General features: G+C 49.6%; 1 protein-coding gene across 3 annotated transcripts in view; it reads right to left on the bottom strand.

Moving 5' to 3' along the window:
• FAM174B (family with sequence similarity 174 member B) overlaps nucleotides 1-23555 on the bottom strand; it is a 94872-nt gene that overhangs the window by 37786 nt on the left and 33531 nt on the right. Inside the window, exon 3 of one of the 3 annotated variants that reach the window (XM_039480083.2) lies at nucleotides 10720-12724. The exons of the other annotated variants lie outside the window; for them this stretch is intronic. Coding sequence (XP_039336017.1) covers nucleotides 12721-12724 — 4 coding nt within the window. The 3' untranslated portion in view covers nucleotides 10720-12720. Of the gene's footprint in view, nucleotides 1-10719; nucleotides 12725-23555 lie in introns of those variants that run through there. 3 annotated transcript variants of the gene reach the window in all.

The raw sequence follows: 23555 nt of genomic DNA on the forward strand, positions 1-23555 counted from the left end.
CATCTTTTACCTGTGTTAGCTTCCCCCTGAGCCCTGGTCTTTCCTCGATGCACTGGCTGCTGCTCTCCCTGGGGCCACCCATCACACTTGGCAGGCAGGACATCATGGCAAGACCTTCCCCCGTCAGTCTGTCCCACAAGACCAGGCGTGCCCTAAAGGATACACTCCATCTTCCTCAACGGCTAGACCCTCTCTTTCGGAATCAAGCGTTTTTCTCCACCTGCTGGCTGATGAGAAGGAAAGGACACTCTGTAGTACTTTTTAAGTCTCTTCCACTCATCAGAAAGCCCTAGCCAAGTATCTGTGTGGGCTTACGGCCTCACCCTATCAGACTATGTGGTCCTTCCTCAGACGTCAGGACCATCTTCTGGCACCCGCCATCCTGGAAACCCTGTTCCTCCAAACAGACACCTGCCACCCCATCCAAGTCTCCCCCAGGGTGGGTGACATCCTCAATGGGCCTTCCTGGCCTTACATACCTGCGTCTTACATGTGTGATTCCCCGGCCAGGACATCTGTGCCTGGTCACCGTGATTTTAATACAGGGGTTATCTGAGAGGAGAGGGAGATCGGGAGACAGATGAAACCCCAAATCAAAGATGATGTGAATGTTGCTGGGAGAGGAGTGGAGGGCTGGGGAATGCTGGAGAGAAGCAGGTGGGGCTTGGGGTACATAGGGCTGTGGGCTACAGCTCCAGGGCTAGAAATCAGAAGCTGGAAGCAGTGTGCAGAAAAAAAAAAGCGGAAAGCAGCCTTAAAGTCTCACTCTTCCTCGATGTGCTTCTGAGGCCAGCAGCACCATCAAGTCTTTAAGCTTGCTGGAAACGCAGCATCCCAGACAGCGACCCACTGAATCAGAGCATGGCATGTTCCCTCCAGGCTGCTGAGGCAGCTTCCCAGACTTTTCCACAAGGCCTTAACTGAGCCTCTGCAGGCCCCTGCCCACACTGCTGGACTGGTTATTGACATCTCTATTTCTGGTTCCTTCCACTGGGGCCCCTGGTGCTCTGGCCCTGGGCCTCTGACACCCAACACCCCATGAGAGAACACCCAGCCCTGGAGCTTCCCCCCTCACCAGCTCAGGTAGACTCTGCTGGGGTCTCCAGACCAAGAAACACTCAGCTGAAGCCCCTGCAGCAGAAGCCATGCTGGGTCTCACCATCCACTTGGGGTCACTGCCCTACACAATGTTTCCTGGTCCCCCTCAGGGGGACGTATGAGGATTTCAGACTCCTGGGTCCCTTGCTCAGTGAGCTTCCTGTGCTTCCCTTGAAAAGCACTGTGCTGTGAATCTGAGGCTTGTTGACAGACGTGTCCAAATCCGTTCTCCGGTCCGGCATGCGCCCTTCACAGTCTGGATGTGGGTAACTGTGCGCCCCTGACAGGTCCCAGATAGCCTCCTCTGAGGTGGGTGGGAAGGCCATGAGACCCAAGTATACAAGGAAGAACCACAGGGCGAGAAAGCCACTGGCCACCCACGGAGACTGGCGTTGGGCTCCAGGCCAGATGGTCTAGGCTCAGAGGGGGCATTCTCTCCCATGGAGAAAAGGGTTGGAATTCATATAAACTCTCCAAGCCCATGTGTCCTCCAGCATGGAGTGAGGATGCTGAACTTTTTGATCTCCAAGGGCCCGTCCAGGGTGAACGCCTACACCAGGAACTTCGAAGTATCAACCTTATCAGAAGCATTTTGTCCCTGAGTACAGACTTCAGGTTGAAGGTTCCCAGGCTCTAGCACCTCCTCCAGAGGATGACTTTTACTACCTTCGAAAAAAGATACATCAAACTCTGACAAATGATGTAGGCTTAGAGGCAAGCGGCATCTCAAGACAATGGTGCTGTGACAATTAGAGACACTTGCGAGCAAATATCATGAAATACACATCCCACAGGATGGCTGCTTCAGGGACAGGGTTTGGGGAGACTCACTGCACATGAGGTCACTGCGGGGCTTGTAGTGCTGCGATACCTGCCATGCTTGGGGGAAAGCCAGGGGCGTCTGATGGCCTCGTCCTGCTCCAGGAGCTTCAGCTCATGCTGTCCACTGAGCCCTCACTTGACAGGCTCCCCGTGGGCAGCAGCTGCGTTTTGTGGGCTCGGCTCAAATGACACAAGGACAGCTACTGACTTCTCCCCACCAGGGGAGGGGAAAACACAGAGTCAGAACTGCTCACACTCTAGTCCTAATTCCCGGGCCTGGCGGGGGAGCAGATGCTCTGGGCCGTGCAGGAACAATGACAGGTCACAGCAAGGAGGGCTCAGCACTTAGGCGGGCTGCGTCCGTCTCTTAGGTTCAGACTGAAATAATGAAAGGGGGTTCAGGGGAGGAACATGGGGCAGGAAAAGAGACCACGCGGAATCTGAGCTCTTGGGAGCTGGGTCAGACCCCAAGGCCTCTCCCTTTGTACTTCTCCATGAAGCCTCTCTCTCATTCACAGCTTTTGCCAATACAGGACGGAGACAGGTGGCTCAGTAGTGCCGTCCCACAGAAGACAATGGGAAGGCTGTCTGTTTAAAGGTCATTTTAAATATGAATGGTCATGGGGAAATGCTCATAAAATGAAATGAAAATATCAGGTCAGATGACCCACTTTTGTAGAGGAAACAAAGGCAAGGCACACACAAGGCCAGAGGTCACTCTTTGTCCAGGGAGAATCAGTTCCTCTCCTGTCGGGCATTGGGTGCCCCATGTCCCTGTCACAGCACGTTATTCTCTGTCCTCCCTGGCAAGGATGTGTCCTGGCCCTCCCTAGATTCGATTTATTGAGCTTTCCAATTAGCACAGTGCCTGGCACAAGTAGGAGTTCAAAACGTGTTTGCAAATGAGTGAGTGAAGGGTGGATGGACGGGTGGGAAGGAGGGAAGGAAAGAAGGAAGAGGGAGGGAGAGAAGGAGGGAGTGGAGGTAAGAGGAGAGAAGGAAGGAAGGAGGGGAGGGAGGGAAGGGGGAGGGAGAGAGGGAGGAAGTGGGGGGGAGAGGGGAGAAGGAAGGAAGGAGAGAAGAAGGGAGGGAGGAAGAGAGGGAGGAAGGGACAGAAGCAGGGAGGGAAAAGTTGAGAGGGAAACCCACCAAAATGCTAATCAGGGTTATGATCTGGATACCTTATTTTATCTTCTTTATAATTATCTGTCTTCCAAATTTTCAGCAATTAAAAGATAGCTTTTAAAATACACTTTTTATCAAAACTCTGCTATTTGATTTAACTCCATCTGAAATGGTTTCTTCTAAGTCCAAATCCTATTTTTAGCTAATGAATCTACAAGACACTGGAATTAGTTCATGTCTATCAAAGTGGTCACGTGTTGAACCAACACTGGGGCACATGGTCCCACAGGTTCCTAAATGCTCACTAAAGAAATGGGACTATTTGGAATCAAGGTGCCCCACAAATCTAAAGACCTCCAGTCGGGCACGGTGGCTCACGCCTGTAATCGCAGCACTTTGGGAGGCTGAGGCGGGTGGATCATGAGGTCAAGAGATCAAGACCATCCTGGTCAACATAGTGAAACCCCATCTCTACTAAAAATACAAAACATTAGCTGGGCATGGTGGCGCGTGCCTGTAATCCCAGCTACTCAGGAGGCTGAGGCAGAAAAATTGCCTGAACCCAGGAGGCGGAGGTTACGGGGAGCCGAGATCGCGCCATTGCACTCCAGCCTGGGTAACAAGAGCGAAATTCCGTCTCAAAAAAAAAAGAAGACCTCCACATCTAAGGCACAGGAGCTCCCCTTAGGGAAGATGACAGCAGCATTGGGGACACTGACAGTAACCCTTAAGACAGTGGGCCTGTGTCACCCAGAGTTGCCACCTCTAAAGTGCCCATAATAAGGGTGGCAAGAGGGAGGTCTCAGAGGGAAACAGACATTCTACCGGGTATAATATTATATTCAGCCCGACTTTGCTTCCCTGAAGCTGAATTCATTCTGCTTTTAAGAAATGGCTATTGTCACCAGGCCGGAGGCTCACGCCTGTAATCCCCACACTTTGGGAGGCCCAGGCAAGAGGATCACTTGAGCTCAGGAGTGTGAGGCCTGCCTGGGTAACACAGTAAGATGTCTCTACAAAAAAAAGTGAAAAATTAACTGGGTATAGAGACAGGTGACCGTAGTCCCAGCTACTTGGGAGGCTGAGGTGGGAGGATCGCAGGAGCCCAGGACATCAAGGCTGCAGTGAGCCATGATCATGCCACTGGGTGACAGAGCAAGACCCTGTCTCCAAAGAGGGAGGGAGAGAAGAAAAGAAAAGAAGAGAGACGAAGAGAAGAGAAGAAAGGAGAGGGGAGGGGAGGGGAGGGGAGGAGCCGGATTATGCAGGTAAACAAAAAGCCCTTCTGCAGCCTCCTCTCCATCTCCAACCCAGGGATACATTCGTGGGCCCCAATCTCCCAAACACCAGTCACCACCAACTTCTTGCCCCAAGAAAGAGAACAGCCTCGGGGGATCCCCACACCTCAGCACTCTCTCAGCCTCTGCAGTCCCACAGAACTTGGTAGCTCTTACAGGTCCTAGAGCCGAGGAACCTGGTTGGAATCAGTGCCCACCCTCATGCAAGGCTGGCCCTGACGTTAGGCCAAGTCCCAGCACTGAGCGGCAATGTAGCACTGTGTGTAGCACCCAGGCCTCCAAGCCAAGTCCCAGCACTGGATGGCAATGTAGCACTGTGGGTAGCACCCAGGCCACCAAGCCAAGTCCCAGCACTGGATGGCAATGTAGCACTGTGCATAGTTCCCAGGCCCCCAAGCCAAGTCCCAGCACTGGATGGCAATGTAGCACTGTGCGTAGCACTCAGGCCTCCAAGCCAAGTCCCAGCACTGGATGGCAATGTAGCACTGTGCGTAGTGCCCAGGCCTCCAAACCAAGTCCCAGCACTGGATGGCAATGTAGCACTGTGCATAGCAGCCAGGCCTCCAAGCCGCAGACAGACCACTGCAAGCCAGGGATCTGGGTGCCTTTATTACCAAAGCCTCGATTTCCTAGCTTGACACATGAACATCGTAACAGAGAAGCTACTCTGCACTACTGCCGGACACATTCACGCATTTGAGCTGTGTGCCTGGTGGTGCTTTGAAGACATTAAAACATCCAATTCACAATACCCAGATGAGGTAGGGGCTGCTGTTATTTCCCTTTTACAAATAAAATGAGGGTATCACAGAGAGGTTAAGAGATGTGCCCAAGGCCACACAAGTGGTAAATGTTAGAACCAGGATTCCAGCCCAGGGAGTCTGGCTCCAGAGTCCAAGCTAGTCTTACTATGCAAATGAGTGTCTGTACAATGTACGTACAGTTCTCAATGCAATGCTGCCAGGAACATATTAAAAGCTCAGCAAATAGTAGCTGATGCTCTTGGTTGCTGGGATGCCTCAGTAAAGCAGATGGCGGCCACCCTGTGCTCTGTGTGCAAACCTCATCTCCCTCCTACACCTACAGTCTTATGAGTCAGGACTGTTCCTCACCCACCATTGCAGTCTAGCAGGCCCCAGCATCATGCCCTGTTGCTCCCAGAAGACCTGCTGGATATATAATAAGATGACACCCATTCATCGAGCACCCACTGTGTGCGCCTTATCTCATTCAACCCTCCCACCGCCCCCTGGGGAAGCTTGGCATTTCAGCACCTCAGCAAAGGGACGCTGCCACTCCATCAGTGTGTGAATGAACAGTGGATAGAAAGAGATTGATTTGCCAGGCAGTGCAGACTGCCCTGGAGTAGACTTCAAATGAAAAAGAGGTTATTTATTCCATGTCATTAGTCACTTTATGTGGTGCTTACACAAATCTGCTGTTCTTTGCTTTCTATTCCAAAATCTTTCCAATAATTATTTTCCATAGATGGTGATTCCAACTGAAGGCAAGAGAGAAAAGTACACTGACATTTACCAAGACCTTGAGGGAATTAAGAGGGAACGTGAGAGCAGCACATCATGAGAGCTGATGTCAAGGCTGGTCAAACCAAGAAATGGTCTCACAACCTTCCAACGTTGGAACAGAACCATCACCAAGAAAAACAATGTGACCTTGGAACACTGGTGACCCCAAAGCACATCTCTACGTCTTGAAAAGAAAAAAGAGGAGACGTAGAAAATCCCCCAGAACCAGACTCCAATTTGGCTGATGGTTCATCATAACATCACAGGCACTGGGAGTGAGCTCCTTGGTGATAAGGGCACAAGTAAAAATGGAAATCGAACACACAGCCCAAGTCAGGTCCCTGATTAGCTGACCTGCTCCTAACACCTGCTAGGCTCAGGTCAGGACATCAGCAGAGGTCCCTGGCCTGCAGCCCATTCCCCTTCTCTTGCCATCCCCATCTGGTCACTGTAACAAAGGGCCTTGCACATGAATGTGGACACCCTGGGCTGCATGCTTGAGCTCCGTCCATGTCCATGTCCCAGCCAAGGCATGCAGCAAACGGGGCCCTAGGGAAGATGAACCCAGTGCAGGCTCTGGCGGCTAGCAAAGGGGCATCTGGATGGAGAATTATAGAAAAGGGAGCATCTGCAGACCTCTTTCCCCACTGGGGAGCAACGGCCAGAGTGGGTGCCCCATGAAACATATAACCTTATCTCTTTGGGCCAACGCCGACATCTTGTGCTATCCCAAGTGTGAGCAGTTTTGGTCTTAAAAGGAAAGTCCCCTCCTCTTCCCTTCAGGGAAAAGTGCTGAAGAAGGCAGGAGACTGGTGGTCCAAGACCTGCCCCTTATAAACCATGTGACCCTGTGCCGTGACTGACCTTCCTAAACCCATCCCTGTGTGTACAAAATGAAGACAATCACCTACCTCACAACCTTGTTGGCAGGACTCAAAGCATGATAAAGTGCTGGGCAAATAGAAGATGTTTCCTTTCTCATGGAGAGTCAGGGAGGCGAATATGGTTCCGCCGAAACAGGCCTGGGCTTATGGAAATGATCAGTGTCTTCAAGGAATAACACCTGTCTAAAGGATGCCCTTCAGGACTGAATAAGGAAGTACGTGTGCAAAGACACCTGGCACCTCAGGGACTATATTCACTTCTCTTCCCGGGTCCACAAGGGGTGTGACTTCAAAGGCAAGAACTTCCCAGCGCCATGCCTCCATCCACCTTCCCATCCGGGAACCTAGAGTTCTTTGTCCAACTTGACCCTGCACGAGCTAGGTAAAATTTCAGGTGTGCTCCTTTGTTTAAAAAGACCTCAAAAAGCTCTGGGAGGAAGGGCCTCTGTTCTAGGCCAGACAGCCAATCCAGCATCAGAGTCAAAGATCAATCACTCGAGAGGTAGTTTGAAAGAACTCTCATTGGACAAGAACATGAATGGGGCGGGAATAACTTCAAAGTAACACCCCCCCCCCCACGCTCTGCACCTTACCTGCGTGGATTTCCCTCTCTGGGATCTCCTCCCACAACAACATGGGAGCTGTCTCTCCCTCTCTACCTATGCGGATATCCCATCCGGATCCCCCTCCCACAGCAGCGTGGGAGCTCTCTCTCGATCGCTCTCCTTCCTTTCTCTCTCTCTGCCTAATAAATCGCTTATTTGCAAAACTCTTTGGTCCGATATTTATATGAACGCTAAGCTCACCGCACTGACAGGGCCCTCTTCCCCATTCCTGGGGCAAAGAGAGGCCAAGAACCTCAGGCTCATCTTACCGGGATAGGAAGCCGAGCCCCGTCCCATCCCACGACCCGGTAACACACCCAGAAAGAACTCAAAAACTATTCGTGGTGGAGGTGGAGCCAGTGGTGGTAACCATTCCCGGTGGTACTGGTGGTGCCAGGCACCTCCAGCAGATATTTGGCTAAACTGCCTATTTTAATGATCATGATAACCAATGAGGTGTGTTTCTGTAGCACCTAAGGGTAAAGTGGGGCCAAGATCACATGGCTTGCGAGTGAGCAGTGAGGCCGGGAAACAGAGCCCTATCTGTCTGCATCCAACCCATCTTCCCACCACACACAGCACCACCTGGCTGGTTGTCTTGCAGACTCTGGGGATAATTCATTCACAACACTCTTACCTGCTCACCACAGGAAGCCTGTTCACAGCACCCAAGGCCAGATCAGCCACTGAGACATTTACACTGGAGACTGCCGGCCATCTGCTTTGCCAGCAGACACACGACAGCCTGCTGTGTGCCCGTCCACCTCGACTTGGCTCATCAAAAAAACCCATCCCCGGGAAAATGAGCTTGCTGATAAACTAACTCAGCGTAACAAGAAATACCAGCGCCGGGCGCGGTGGCTCAAGCCTGTAATCCCAGCACTTTGGGAGGCCGAGGCGGGTGGATCACGAGGTCGAGAGATCGAGACCATCCTGGTCAACATGGTGAAACCCCGTCTCTACTAAAAGTGCAAAAAAATTAGCTGGGCATGGTGGCACGTGCCTGTAATCCCAGCTACTCAGGAGGCTGAGGCAGGAGAATTGCCTGACCCCAGGAGGCGGAGGTTGCGGTGAGCCGAGATCGCGCCATTGCACTCCAGCCTGGGTAACAAGGGCGAAACTCCGTCTCAAAAAAAAAAAAAGAAATACCAGCAAATTTTGAGGCACTTTGCAACGACAGTCACACCCAGGTACTTGGTAGACCCAAGAAGATTCAAGTAGCAAGGCAGGGAGAGGCCAGTGACAGCCACCCAGAACAGCCATGTCTATTTGGTTCTCGAAAATAAGGGAAAACCAACTCTGTTTTCACAAGTGGTATGCTGTGTACACTGAGTCTCCATCAGGTGTCCTGGAATTCTCTGATAAATGAAAACCACAAGCAACTGTGGCCCCGCCAGACTGGACGGAAGCGCCGGCTCGCACCTGTCACCAGGAGCCGCCTGGGGGCCTTATGGGGCAGACTCTCTTCCTGCACTAAAGGGGCTGTAGTGGACACCTTCCAGGTCCCTGGAGCTTGTCCCTGGCCCTGAGAAGATTAAATCACTTATTTGCGTAAGAAAAGATCTAACCCAAATACAGGAGGCACAGGCAGGCACAGGGAGCTGTGTTTACCATGCAAGCAACTCCTGGACCTGTGAACTCATGAGGCTGCTACAAGAAGCACGTGCAGGGAAGGTGAGTGGCTGGGGAGGCAGCCCAGCCTCCTCCCCGAAGACCTTCCTACAGCTCTCCCCTCTGCTGAGCCACAGTCCTCTGCGACTTTTTTGGTGGTGATGCTTGTAACATAACCCTTCTCTCCCCTTCCCTCTTCAGAAACTGGCAACACCAAGATGCCAATCTCTCTTTTCTTCTTTTTTGAGATGGAGTTTCTCTCCTTGCCCAGCCTGGAGTGCAATGGCGCAGTCTCAGCTCACCGCAACCTCCATCTCCTGGGTTCAGGTAATTCTCCTGCCTCAGCCTCCTGAGTAGCCGGGATTACAGGTGCCCACCACCAGGCCTGGCTAATTTTTGTATTTTTAGTAGAGGCAGCATTTCACCATGTTAGCCAGGCTGGTTTCAAACTCCTGACCTCAGGTGGGAGGTCAGGTGATCCACCCACCTCTGCCTCCCAAAGTGCCGGGGTTCCAGGCAGGAGCCACCATGCCTGGCTGCCAGTCTCTTTAAATGGCTTCAGCTGCCAAATCTTACCAGCCGGTTTGGGTCATTGATGTACCCCCATCCCTCTTCTCCTGCAGACCCCGATTTTCTGGGTAATTTCCCCTGATTCCCTTAAAATGATTCCAACACCCAAGAATCTCACCAAAGGGGACAAGCATGGAACACAAACTTACAACTGCATCAAGGGCCCTTTGAGGATAATGTGCTATGTCCTCATAAAGCATCCCCACATGGTGTAAGAATAACCATTCAACTCAAGAGATGCAGGCAGTAGAGGGAGGGGCTTTGATGTTATGACTCTGACTGGCTTCCCAAGGTGTTCCACAGCACTGCAGGGAAGACAGATTTTGTAGAAGAGGGCAAGGTGGGGATGGAGCCTCAACAGAATCTCCAAAACAAAAAGGCAAGTGGCAGCACCAGCGGACCCTCCGCCATTCAGAGACCGCTGCAGACACCAGAACACACTCATCCCTGTCAGGCTGGCTTGTCCCCGGCCATCCAAACAAGCCAAGCTTAGAAGATGGGTGCCCAGTGGAAGACACCTTCAGAGAAGACTGAGAGGATGGAGAAACCCACTCTCCAGGGCTGGCTTCCCATGCGGCTGTTTGGAGAAAGAGCTACCCTGGAGAAACTCAGTCACTGCAATGGTGGTAGAGAAGAACAGGCACAGGAGTAGTTCCTCACGGAGGAGGGACACAGACCACACCCCCAGCTTCTTGGTGACATCCAAGGGCACCAGTTGAAACAGAAGTGAGTGGGCTTTTCCTGTGGCTTTTGCTCACCTTGCTGTGAACCCTGGCCCAGAGGCATCCCCAGCTCCCCCACAGAAAGCGCCAAGCAAGCCAGGTATGAGGCAGTAATAAGCTAGCAGCTTTTTATGTGATTGTTTCCATCTTCTCTGGAGATGCCACAACACTCTCCGTAATCAATCAGGCCTCAGTATGTCCTAGCCAAGGAGCGAGCTTCCAGTAAATGAGCCAGTGAGCCTGCAATCGTATATGTAAACGTAAATCGTGTGTGTAGATGTAAAAACAGTATGCATGCCCCTCCCCCCCAAAGCCTTTCTCTAAATCGCCAGGATCCAGACACCTCCCGCCCAGCTCACACCCCCACCCTCCTCCCCAGCGTCGGGCCCACGTCCCTCTTCACAAAAGGCGGCCTAGCTGGCCTGCACCATAGAAAACATCCAAGCCCAAGGTACACATTGTTGGTGTCTAAAGGGTTTTTATTGGAGAGCCTGGAGCACTGAGGCTCCAGCAAGGATTTGCAAGGTCACTCTCAGCAGCCGCCCTTCTGCCAGGACCAGCAGCGAGCACCTGGCAGCCGGGGCCCGGCGTTCTGTGTCAGGCCAAGGAGTCCAGCTTGTCCATGGGATTCGGCTGCAGTTGTGGAAAACCCCGAGTGAGCCAGCAGTTCCAGTTCAAAGGTTGAGGGGTGAACAGCTGCGAGGTGCCCAGGCTCCCATGAGTCACCACCCGGGCCTGAGTACACCGTGGAGAGGAGAGATAAAGCAAGCACGGCTGTTCTGTTGCCAGTCCCACCCCTCTGGCAGACAGGAAAAACGGAGAAGAAAAGTCTACAAAGAAGGTGAAATAAAGGGAGCAGAGGCTACACGCAGGCCCCCGCGGCTGGTAGTGCTGTGTGCGGTGAGCCAGCTGCACCATCCTCACTTGGGGCTTCCCATGGGCTCTGCGCTTTCCTGCAGGGGGCCAGTCTCCCTTCCCAGCAGGTGGGGCCGAGGAGCTTCCATGCCCCTTCCCACATATCCCAACCCGTCTCAGAAAACTGAGAAACCTGAAGACGGAGGTGCGTCGGGAAAGGCTGGACTTCTCATCCAAAAAAAGAGAGCAGGACGATCAACAGGCAAACACCATAAACCCTGGAGCAATGCCAGGAAAGAAGGTGAGGGGGATAAAACATTTAAAAATAAAAATCAACTTTCTAGAGAGAGCAAGATCGCAGGGTCCAGAAGGCACTGCTGATAGACTTGAAAAGAAGCATCTTTGTTACAGCCAGTCGCCGCTAGCCTGGGAACACCGCGAGTCCGAGGCCTCCATCAACCTGAGACATCAGCCCAAGGCCCTGTCTGCAGAAGCCAGCACAGATCTCCAGGTAATGTCATAGGCAGTCCTCACTTCACCAGCTCGGACAGAGCCATTTCCCATGAACCTCTGCCTTCCCGGGGTCCTGTGGGGCCTCCTGGGTCCTGTGGGGCCTCCTGAGTCCGGGTGGGTTTCTAGTCCAGCCTGGTCTAGACTGACTTCAAATATAGTTCCCTAACATATGCTTTTTTCCAGCCAGCCAAATAACCATTCATTTAAATTACCACTGTGGTTTTTTAAAATTACACTTCTAAGGCAAACAACGCGGAACAGTGACAGAGCAGAGAAACAACAAAAAAGCACAAAGAATGTTACAGAAGCTGCCTAGCATTCTCCCTTCAGAGGAGAAACTTTCATAGGCATCACATGCACATGCACACATACACACACAGTTTTCCCTGATACTGGAAATTCTTTGTGAACTAGCCATACTGATTTCTGCTGAACCCTTAAAAAAAAAAAAAGAAAGAAAGAAAGAAAGAAAAGAAAAGAAAGAAAAGGAGCCACAGATGTCCAGGATTGGAAGGGGCTGACCAGCTCTAAGCACGTCCACCTTAAACTCTGACGCAGGTAATGCCAGAATGAGGCCAGGACCTGACCCCGCCGAAAAGACAGCAAAGAGTCAGATGGAGTCCAATGTGCAGAAGCTGCAGAGAAGAACATCAGAAATTCTAAATACACAGTGGGCATCCTTTTTGTTTGTTTAGGTTCTTCATCCTCTTGATCTCTTTCACTATTGTCAACAATTGTCTTTAAAAAAAAAAAAAAACTTTTTCAAAATCAACATGTTTCTACCCTTTGCTCCTTAGCAAGGCACAAAGCCTCTCTAGCAGGGAGTAGAAGTGGGGGACACTTTAAAGGGGCACCCAAAGGGTGGCAGAAGCAACTCTGCTGTGGTGACATGGAAACGAGCTTGCTGGTGACACTCTGGGCAGACGCCCAACACCCATGACGGAGCCGGAGCCGATGGAGCCAGGGTTTTATACATAATGTTTGTTTTGGTTTCAACACCTCTGACATGCCAGAGGGCTTCCAGGTCCTTCACACCCCAGGCTGCCGCTGACCAACTTTCCACAGGATGCCAACAGGCTGGGAAACAGGTTTTACCTAAAAGAAAGGGAAGGACAAGAGTCAGCCCCTTCTGGCAGAGCCCTGCCCCTACCCGGTCCCCACCCTAATATCTCCATCCCTCAACTTTCAGCCCTTGAAAAGTCCACACTCCCCAGCCACAGGACCTTTGAGCGTGCTGTGTGGAAGGCACACTCCACTCTTCCAGCAAACCCCCTCCCTCCCCTTAGCTCCCAACTAAGGACCCCTCCCCCAGCTCCCCACACAGACCCCCTAGAACACCTCTTTCTCCTTATATCCCTCCTTCCTAGCACTTCCAGGGTGTTTACACTAGGGGTTGGAAAACTTTCTGCAACAGTCCAGAGAGGAAATACACACACACACACACACACACACACACACACACACACACACACATTTTTGAGACGAAGTCTCACTCTGTCACCCAGGCTGGAGTGCAGTGGCATCATCTTGGCTCACTGCAACCTCTGCCTCCCAGGTTCAAGTGATCCTCCTGCCTCAGCCTCCCAAGAAGCTGGGACTATAGGCACCTGTGACCACGCCCGGCTAATTTTTATATTTTTTAGTAGAGACAGGGTTTCATCATATTGACGAGGCTGGTCTCGAACTCCTAACCTTGTGATCCACCTGCCTCAGCCTCCCCAAGTGCTGGGATTACAGGCATAAGCCACTGCACCTGGCCCAGAGAGGAACTGTTTTAAGCCCTGCAGGTCCCACAGTGGTGGTGACAACTCCTCAACCTGTCATTGTGGTGGAACAGCAGACACAGACAGCAAGAAATGCTCAGCCATGGCTGCATTCCAGTAAAACCTTATTTATAGATGCTGAAATTTAAATTGCATATAACTTTCTCATGTCATAAAATAGTATTCTTCCCTTGTTTCTTTTTCAACCATTAAAATATGAAAATCATTCTTGGCCCTTGAGCTGTGTATAAACAAGCAGGGGGCTGGATCTGACCCACGGGCCACAGTATGCTGACTCCTGGTTTATGAATCTGATTAGTGTTGGTCTCTTGCTTAGACAGGGAGCTTGTGAGACAAAACGCACGTCTGAGTTTCCTTACCTTTAAACTGCCCAGGTCCACACCATAGTCTCAGACAACGTAAGAAGTGCAAGATATATGTTTAAAAACTGAATCTGTGGCTGGGCGCAGTGGCTCATGCCTATAATCCTAGCACTTTGAGAGGCGAAGACGGGCAGATCACTTGAGGTCAGGGGTTCAAGACCAGCCTGGCCAACATGGTGAAACCCTGTCTCTAATGAAAACATAAAAATTAGCCAGGTGTGTGATACATGCCTGTAATCCCAGCTATTTGGGAGGCTGAGGCATGAGACTCACTTGAACCCAGGAGGCGGAGGTTGCAGTGAGCTGAGATCACGTCACTGCACTCCAGCCTGGGTGACAGAGCACAACTCAGAAAAAACTGAATCAGCTCAAGACATTGTCTAAAGCAAGCATCCCCAAACTTTTTACACAGGGGGCCAGTTCACTGCCCCTCAGACGGTTGGAGGGCCAACACATACTGTGCTCCTCTCACTGACCACCAATGAAAGCAGTGCCCCTTCCTGAAGTGTGGCGGGGCGGGGGGCGGGGGTGGATAAATGGCCTCAGGGGGCTGCATGCAGCCCGCGGGCCGTAGTTTGGGGACACCTGGTCTAAGGGGATTTAGAAAAGGAGGGAAAATCTGACCAGTTAAAGCTGCCACCATCACCTCTTGATGTTTGTGGGCATTATATAATCACATAAGCAAAAATAATGGGGATTTAATAGAATTGACAAAACAATGAACTTCCTGTCATAATATGATATCAAATATATTACTGTATCAAGTAGCTGTTTACTAGAAGATGTAAACATCCTATTTTTAGGAAATACATACTTATTTGCAGGAAAGGGTCATGATATATATAACTCACCCTCCGACAGTTCAGTACAAACCTTTTGTATGTACACACATACATACATACACAGATGAATCAGGGAAAGCAAATAGGCAAAAAACGTTAACGGAAAACGTGGGTTAAAGGCATAAGGGTGTTTCCTACACTATTTTTATTTTGTCATTAAGTTTAATTTTTTTTTTTCTAAATAAAAAGATGTTTAAAGAGAAAACATAGGCCAGGCACAATGGCTCACGCCTATAATCCCAGCACTTTGGGAGGCCAAGGCGGGCGGATCACAAGGTCAAGAAATCGAGACCATCCTGGCCGACATTGTGAAATCCTGTCTCTACTAAAAATACAGAAATTAGCTGGGCATGGTGGCACATGCCTGTAGTCCCTACTACTCGGGAGGCTGAGGCAGAATTGCTTGATCCCGGGAGACAGAGTTTGCAGTGAGCCAATATCATGCCACTACCCTCTAGCCTGGTGACAGAGTAAGACTCCATCTCTCAAAAAAAAAAAAAAAAATGGAGAGAGAGAGAGAGAGAGAAAACATAAGCCAGACATGATGGGTCACGCCTGTAATCCCAGCACTTTGGGAGGCCAAGGCAGAAGGATCACTGGAATCCGGTACTTTGAGACCAACCTAGGCAACACAATGAGACTTTGTCTCTACAAAACTACAAAAATGAGCTGGGCATGGTGGGGTGTGCCTATAGTCCCAGCTACTCAAGAGGCTGAGTAGGAAGATCACCCAGGAGGTTGAGGCTACAAGTGAGCCAAGATCTTGCCACTGCACTCCAGCCTGGGTAACAGAGCAAGACCCAGTCTCACATAAATAGATAGAGAGACAGAGATACAGAGATAAAGAGTGTCTTCATATTAGCCACTAAAGTCCTCTACTCAACAGACCAGAGAAAGGAAAAGAATAAATCCCCAGCAGCCATGTCCAAGTTGTGCAGGAGGCTGGCTTTCTTACAGCGGCCCCCTGGCCCCTTCTCTGGGTTTGGGAGTGGGGGAGCTAACTCCACAAACTGACATCTCAGAGCCCAGGCACTCACCCCCACCACAAAGAGGAAGGGACTGAGGACCCCCAAAGTTAAGGGTCCTACCAGGTCTGTCTCTATTATCGGGACTTCCTCTGCGTCCCGCTGCAAGGTCACTGCAAGGCTGAGGGGTGGGGGGCACAGGGACTGGGGAGGAGCACTGAAGATTTCAAAGACCAAGAATCCAAGCAGAGGGCAAGGGCCCAATCTCCGTAGCTGCACCAGAGCAGAACTAGCCACAGCAAGCCTGTGGACTCTGGGAAGAGCAGCCAGCAGAAGTGGTAGAGATGCAAGCTCTGTTAGCTGTGCTAAAGGAGTATCCTCCAGGACTGCTCTGAATCTTACACGGATCCCCATCAGGTTCTCTGCCCTCGGCCTCACCCCCCAGGTTGCTGTCTACATCTGTGTGCTTCAGAAACGCCCACGTGTACACAGGGTAGGGAGCCCTGCTCATCGCAGAATCCTTCAGGCGCCTCCACGGGGAGCAGCTAGCTCTCCAGGTCCCTCCAGAAGGTGATAGAGCCACACTCCAAGTTTCAGCCATGTAGTTGGCTGGGCCTCAGGCTCTCTGGCATGACTGGGACTCAGGAACCATATGCCAGGGACAGTGGAGTGGGACAGGCTGTCTACAGAGGAGGCTGGCTGTAAAGTCCTGGCTCTCTCAATGTCATCAAGCTGTTGCCCTGTGGCCATGTCTGGGCTAGAAGCTGTGGGGTTCCCTCAAGGAGAGATTGGGAGAAGAGGCTCAAAGTTGCCACTCACCCAGTATCCCTATGCTGGCTCAAACTGCCCTGTGCTGTTCCTTCTGACATCTGCTGTCACTGCTCCCTGGAGTACCCTCACTCCTCCCTGCCTGTTGAGCCACTGTGAGCTCACTTCCTGGTCCTCTTGAGGACCCTGCTCCTTCCTCTGTGAGAATGCTTGCCAGGTGCTCTTTCAAAGTGGCCATGCTTGGCCAGGCACGGTGGCTCACACCTGTAATCCCAGCACTTTGGGAGGCTGAGGCAGGCGGATCAAAAGGTCGGGAGATCGAGACCATCCTGGCTAACAGAGTGAAACCCCATCTCTACTAAAAATATAAAAATTAGCCAGGTGTGGTGGCACACTCACCTGTAGTCCCAGCTACTCGGGAGGCTGAGGCAGGAGAATCACTTGAACCCTGAGGCGGAGGTTGCAGTAAGCCAAGATCATGCCACTGCACTCCAGCCTGGGCAACAAAAGTGAGACTCCATCTCAAAAAAAAAAAAAAGAAGTGGCCATGCTCCTGCTGTCTCCCACTCTCAACACAGGCTCCTCCAGGGCTGCGCCAGGCTTACCCAGCCTGCTCGCATGGTGAAGGGAATTACCAACCAACTAGACATGCAATAGGTGACAAGCAGACATTCCAAGAGGCCTCTCTCAGCCCCCTTCTCACCTGCCAGAACCGCCAAACTGCTAGTGACATTTCTGCTTCCTCATTAAGAGAAACCAGAAAGAATCAATGCTGACCACCACCCCTACCAAAATCTCTGCAGGAAGGGAAGGCATATTTAGCTGCCACAGCCCAGGCTTGTTCAGATTTCCCACCCAGGCTTGTTCAGATTTCCCACCACACTGAGGATGACGCTGCATTAGAACCATCCCACACAACGAGAGTGACATGTCCCAACTTGCATCTGGCCCACATTTTACAAGAAGCTTGTCTGGCAGGCGAAATGGCCCTCGACACAGGAGCACCTGGGCCAGCACCTGTCAGTGGCATCCAGCACCCTGGCAGCTGACCTCTCAGTGCAGCCGGCAAGGACGCCCTGGGAAGAGGATGCAGCCATCTCAGGAATGAACGACGGAAAAGCCGGAGGGAGGAGGCCAGCCTGTCTGAGAGTATGTCTGAGAGAGAGGCGTGGGGACACCACTGCCATGTGTCAGGGGAGCCCCTAGCAGATCTGCTTCCATCCAGGGACACACAAGGAAAGAACATCTGAAAAACATGACTTGCTTTTGCAGAAACATTGATACTTAGGATTATTTGTGTTGTCCGTCCATCCATCCTTCCTTCCTTTTTCTTTCTCTTTCCTTTTTGTTTGATTCAGATTCCTGTTCACATAGGCTCCATCCTCACAGACATAGACTCAAGAATTGTTAAAGTGCCCTGGCTTTCAACACAACACCTTAACTGAAAACTGTCAATATCGCTTTCCAAACAAACAAAAATGCTCTGTGAGATGCCCGTTGTTATCATATACGCTCTGCACTCTGCAAGGAAGAGGGCTGACAGTTTAGTCAGACTCTTCTGGGGCTGGCTTCCAATGCTGTTTCCGGGACAGTTAGCCTGCAAGTCACTGGCTCGTCTCTGGCTCCTTCCAGGCCTCAGAAGCTCATGATGCCCACGGTTTCCACACCCACCGCCCAATCAGCCATCCATTTACTGATGCTCCTCACAGTTCACCCTCTCATCTGAGGAAGCACAGGGTGCCCAGCCACGCGGGCATCCTCAGTAAGTAGAAGCAGCTGCAAGAAGTCACTGCTTTGAGTGTGCTTAGCACCTGCCAGAAGGGTATCCACGGGGACTCAGAGCTCCCAGGTGGCAGGCCATGTCTGTCTTCTCCTACTCCCTGCCTACCCTGCAGAGGCCTCATGCTGCGAACTGCACAAAAATGCCCTTTGTTTCCAAGACAAGACACCAGCCAAAGCCCTCAGCATTACAGCGGAAATCTCGTGGGTTTCTAATTATACTCCCGAAGGAAGTCTACCCACAACAGGGTGGGAGGCAGGGATTTCTAGGCATGTCCATACCCCCACGGGGCCGCATCTTTTCCACACATAGGAAGCGGGGACAGGGACCTCCCTCTTGGCTGGGAGGCAGGACTGGCAGGAGCAGCGTGTTCTCCCAGCAGTGTGCCTTTGGGCTGCGCCTGTCACAGCTGCTGGGCCGCCTGCCACACACACGGGAGGAAGAGCGCGCATCTGTCTCGTCCTGGGGGACACCTAGAGGGTGTAACAAAAGCCTCCTGTAATAAACCGGGAATGCACCGAGGCCCAGAGCATCCGCACAGCTGCACACTAGGCCAACCAAGCTCAAAACACATGCAGCCGAAACCCAAACGCCTCCTGAAAGATAGAACTGTTTCAAAATCCCAGGGCTCCCCTGTACCCTGGTTAGCTATCATTTCTCCCTTCTAACTATCCTTTTTAATACAGAGTTAAGAGACTCATTCTCTAGAACTCCCTCCCTCCCTCCCCAAACTCTGGCCCTAAGCACTGGAGGTCTTATCTCCCATCCTGGTTGTATTCTTCTTCCTCTTCATTTCCTACCTCACTGAAAACTTTGAGAAAACAAGCCTGGCTGATAGGCACAGGCTCAAAGTCACAAGACGTTATCAGAGAGCTACCTGGGAAATAAGAGGCAGGTTACTGCCTTACCACCCTGGTGCCGAAAACATGATTTTCCTCTTTCCCCTCAATCATAAAATAACCCAAAGACATGATTCATGTGATTTAAATGTAGTCTGTTTCCTAGAGAGAACGAAAACATTTGCCTGAGTTATGTCTAAATGGGAAAGACAAGGACCGTGAACAGATTAGCCATGCGCAGACAAGAAGTTCCCAAAACACTAAGCCAGACATGCAGCGTCGTAAAATCTTTGCTCCTTCACAGCTATTGACCCAAAAAGTTGCTCATGATTCCTTGCTTGGGTAGAAAAATGTGCCAACACAGCATGTATAATACAGTCTTAATTCTATAAAAAAGAAAACACAAGTATGTACTCACACACACTCTAGTGGTTACTGTTAAGTAGTGGATAATAGGTAATTGTATCTTTCCTGTTTATTATCTGCACTTTCTACAGCTGCAGCTTACTTCTATAATAAGAAAAGCCAGGACCACTTAGTCTTCCTAAACAGTCTGTCGTCTTTAGGCCTGAGGACTGCAGTGGTTGTGTCTAGTGACTCACTTCCAAATTCATTCACATTCCGATTTTATTTCAACCACAAACAGCACAAACTTAAAGAAGGGAAGCAGAAATCAGGCAAAATTCCATATTAGATATTGGGTGCATTGGCTCATATCCTGTAATCCCAGCACTTTGGGAGGCAGAGGTGGGCGGATGGCCTGAGCTCAGGAGTTTGAGATTAGCCTGGGCAACATGTCAAAACCTCGTCTCTACAAAAAATACAAGAACTGGTTGGACATGGTGGTGCACCCCTGCAGTTCCAGCTACTTGGGGAGAGTCAGGAGGACGGCTTGAGCCCAAGGGGTCAAGTTTGCAGGGGCTGAGATCACACCACTTGCACTCCAGCCTGGGCAACAGAGAGAGACGCTGTCTCAAAAATAAAAATAAAGAATGGAAAGGAGACCATGCCTGCCCATGTGACAAAGATTTCAAAGATATTAAGAGGATGTTGTGAACAACTTTAAGACAGCACATTTGAAAATTTAGATGAAAAGGCCAAAAATCCCAGAAAAAAATCAACCAATCAAAACTGACCCAAAAAAGAAATAAAGACTACATTATCCTTTAACTATTGAAAGAATTAAACATCAATAATTTTTTTTTTAATTGCTGCACCAAGAAAGCAACAGGCCCAGCCAGTTTTAGCAAGCTGTACTAAACATTTAGGAACCAAATGGGTCCGATATTATATGCCCTCTTCCAGAGAAAAGGAAAATAAGGAGCATGACCCAACTCATTTGAAGAGGCTAGTAAAACTTTTATCAAAGCCTGACAAGGATAATACAAAATAGGAAAATGATAGGTCAGACCTCAGCCCTTAAGAGACACAAGAAAGCCCTCAACAAAACCTTAGCAAATGGAATGTGGCCCGACGTGCCCTCTTTTATCTCAGGAACGCTAAGTTGATTTAATATTAGAAAATTAATGAATGTATCGACAGGCATGGTGACTCATGTCTGTAATCCCTGCACTTTGGGAGCCCGAGGTGGGTGGATTACCTGAGGTCAGGAGTTCGAGACCAGCCTGGCCAATATGGCAAAACCCCGTATCTAGTTAAAAAAAAAAAAAAAAAAAAAGCCTGGCAGGGTGGTGCATGCCTGTAGTCCCAGCTACTCAGGAGGCTGATGCACAAGAATTGCTTGAATTCAGGAGGTAGAGGTTGCAGTGAACCGAGATCATGCCATTCACTCCAGCCTGGGCAACAGAGCAGGACTCTGTCAAAAAAAAAAAAAGAAAATTAATGAATATAAATTTGCCACTGTAACAGATTAAAGGAAAGAGTCTGACCTTCTCAATAGAGCTAGAACAGTGTCTAATAGGATTTAGCATCAGCAAATGAAGAAGAGAGGGAAACTTCCTGAAGGAGGAAGAAATCCACAAAAATTCTCCAGCAAATACTACTCTAAGTGGTGAAATATTGAAAGCATGCCCTTTAATATCAATAGTAAGACAGGATGCCTGTTATCATCACTTTTTTCTTTTTTTTTTTTTTTTTTTGAGACAGAGTTTCACTCTCATTGCCCAGGCTAGACTGCAATGGTGAGATCTTGGCTCACTGTAGCCTCTACCTCCCTGGTTCAAGCAATTCTCCTGCCCCAGCCTCCCACGAAGCTGGGATTACAGGCACCTGTCACCACGCCTGGTTAATTCTTTATATTTTTAGTAGAGATGGGGTTTCACCATGTTGACTAGGCTGAACTCCTGACCTCAGGCGAACCTCCAGCCTCCGCCTCCTAAAGTGCTAGGATTACAGGCATGAGCCACCTCGCCCAGCCTGGTGTCAGAAGTGGTATCACTTCTATTTAACAATGACTTCGTGGCCAAGAGTACCAAAAAGCAAAAGAAGAGAGAAAATGTTTAAGGACTTGGGAGCAGGGATAGGGACTCTTCTTAGTCTCAGATGACATGTCTACACAGAAAACCCAAAGATTCCACATTTATCCTACAAGAATTAATAAAAGTTTAGCAAGGTTGCTGAATTTTTTTAAAAATCAATGTCTTAAAAAAAATAACTGCCATGAACAAAAAGTTTTAAAACGATATTTTTTCAAAGACATCAGAGACAAAGTCACGATTCATGAGGTGGCAGTTTGCAGAGAAATCTGTTTTTGACCCTGTCCCCAAAATGACAGCAGAGAGAACCTGGCAGCCCCAGAAGTGGAAACCCAGGCATGGAGACTGGTCAGTGGGACAAAGGGGTGCTTTATACAGCCAATGGTCTGGAGCAGAAAACTAATACGGAGGGATTCATTTCTGCTTGGAATAGGGGCAGAGAAGACACTGCTAAGGTGCTTCAGGGAGCTCACACGATTCATGTATTAAAATCCACCAAGAGTTGAAAGGCCCTGTGCTATGGCTGTGTCAGATAGAGATGAGATGCACATCATTAAAGCCACCGCTGAAAATGCCCCAAAGCACGCTTGGCACCAGGTGTCTCACTTACTTTTGCCCTTGCAACACGCCAGCCAGCAAACTAACCCGGATGTTCAAAAAACAAACTTGGACTTGTCTGTTAACTTTGACACCTACCAGGTGGTTCAATTTTTTTTTTAATAAATACTATTTATTTTCATTGTCTCAAAATATTTCTTTTCTTTATTATACTTTTAAGTACTGGGGTACATGTGCAAAATGTGCACATTTGTTACATAGGTATACACGTGCCACGGAGGTTTTGCTGTACCCATCAACCAGTCATCTACATTAGGTCTTTCTCCTAATGCTGTCCCTTCCCTAGCCCCCCAACCCCCTGACAAGCCCCAGCGTGTGATGTTCCCCTCCCTGTGTCCATGTGTTCTCATTGTTCAACTCCCACTTATGAGTGAGAACATGCAGTGTTTGGTTTTCTGTTCTGTTACTTTGCTGAGAATGATAGTTTTCAGATTCATCCATGTCCCTGCAAAGGACACGAACTCATCCTTTTTTATGGCTACATTTTTTTTCCAGTCTATCTTTGATGGGCATTTGGGTTGGTTCCAAGTCTTTGCTATTGTGAACAGTGCCACAATAAACACACGTGTCCATGTGTCTTTAAAGTAGAATGATTATATTATATCCTTTGGGTATATACCCAGTAATGAGATTGCTAGGTCAAATGTTATTTCTAGTTCTAGATCCTTGAGGAATCACCACACTGTCTTCCACAATGGTTGAACTAATTTACACTCAACCAACAGTGTAAAAGTGTTCCTATCACTGATCATTAGAGAAATGCAAATCAAAGCCACACTGAGATACCATCTCATGCCAGTTAGAGTGACAATCATTAAAAAGTCAGGTGGTTCAATTTAATTGTTTATGTTTAGTGGTGAGTTTCACCGCCAGCAGCAATGCCAATACGGTACTCATTGTCAGCCCAGAAAAGGAACTCGCTCCATTATTTGAAGAACAGAGACAAGCTGTGGAAGTTTCTTAATCTGACACCAGTTTTAATGTGTGCCTTATCTTCATTATACCAGACATAATATCAATCCAGCAACCAGGCCACAATAATACTGACATCTATGCATGCAGAGAAAGGCCCTTTTTCCCACCTTCTAGTAAACGGTCTATATAGAGAATTTCTGAGCAGATTGATTGCTATATTTCCTTGTTTAGGGTCTTCTCTTATTAGTGGGATATGGAGATACCACGAAAATGGTTCTGTCTATCATGGTTCCCATGGAGTTAGTTCAGTCACCAAAGATTGATGAGATGCTGTTCAGTGGCTCCGAATCAAAACGGTACATTGATCCACTCGAACCACTAAGTGCTCCCTATTGTACAACATGCCTTGCTCTGCAGGAGGAAGCAGACTCTTGATTGCGAATAGTGGTAAGGACATGGTTTTCTTCACATTATATTTTACTACTTTGTATTGAATATGAGACAGATAAAACGGCATAGTGATAAAATCAATACAATCGCTAACTTTCCTATGTATACAATCATCCCTTGGTATCCTCACAGAATTGGTTCCCAGACCTCCCGCAAAGATAAAATCCA

Source organism: Saimiri boliviensis, chromosome 5, assembly GCF_048565385.1.
Source record: "Saimiri boliviensis isolate mSaiBol1 chromosome 5, mSaiBol1.pri, whole genome shotgun sequence".
NCBI classification, from domain to species: Eukaryota; Metazoa; Chordata; class Mammalia; order Primates; family Cebidae; genus Saimiri; species Saimiri boliviensis.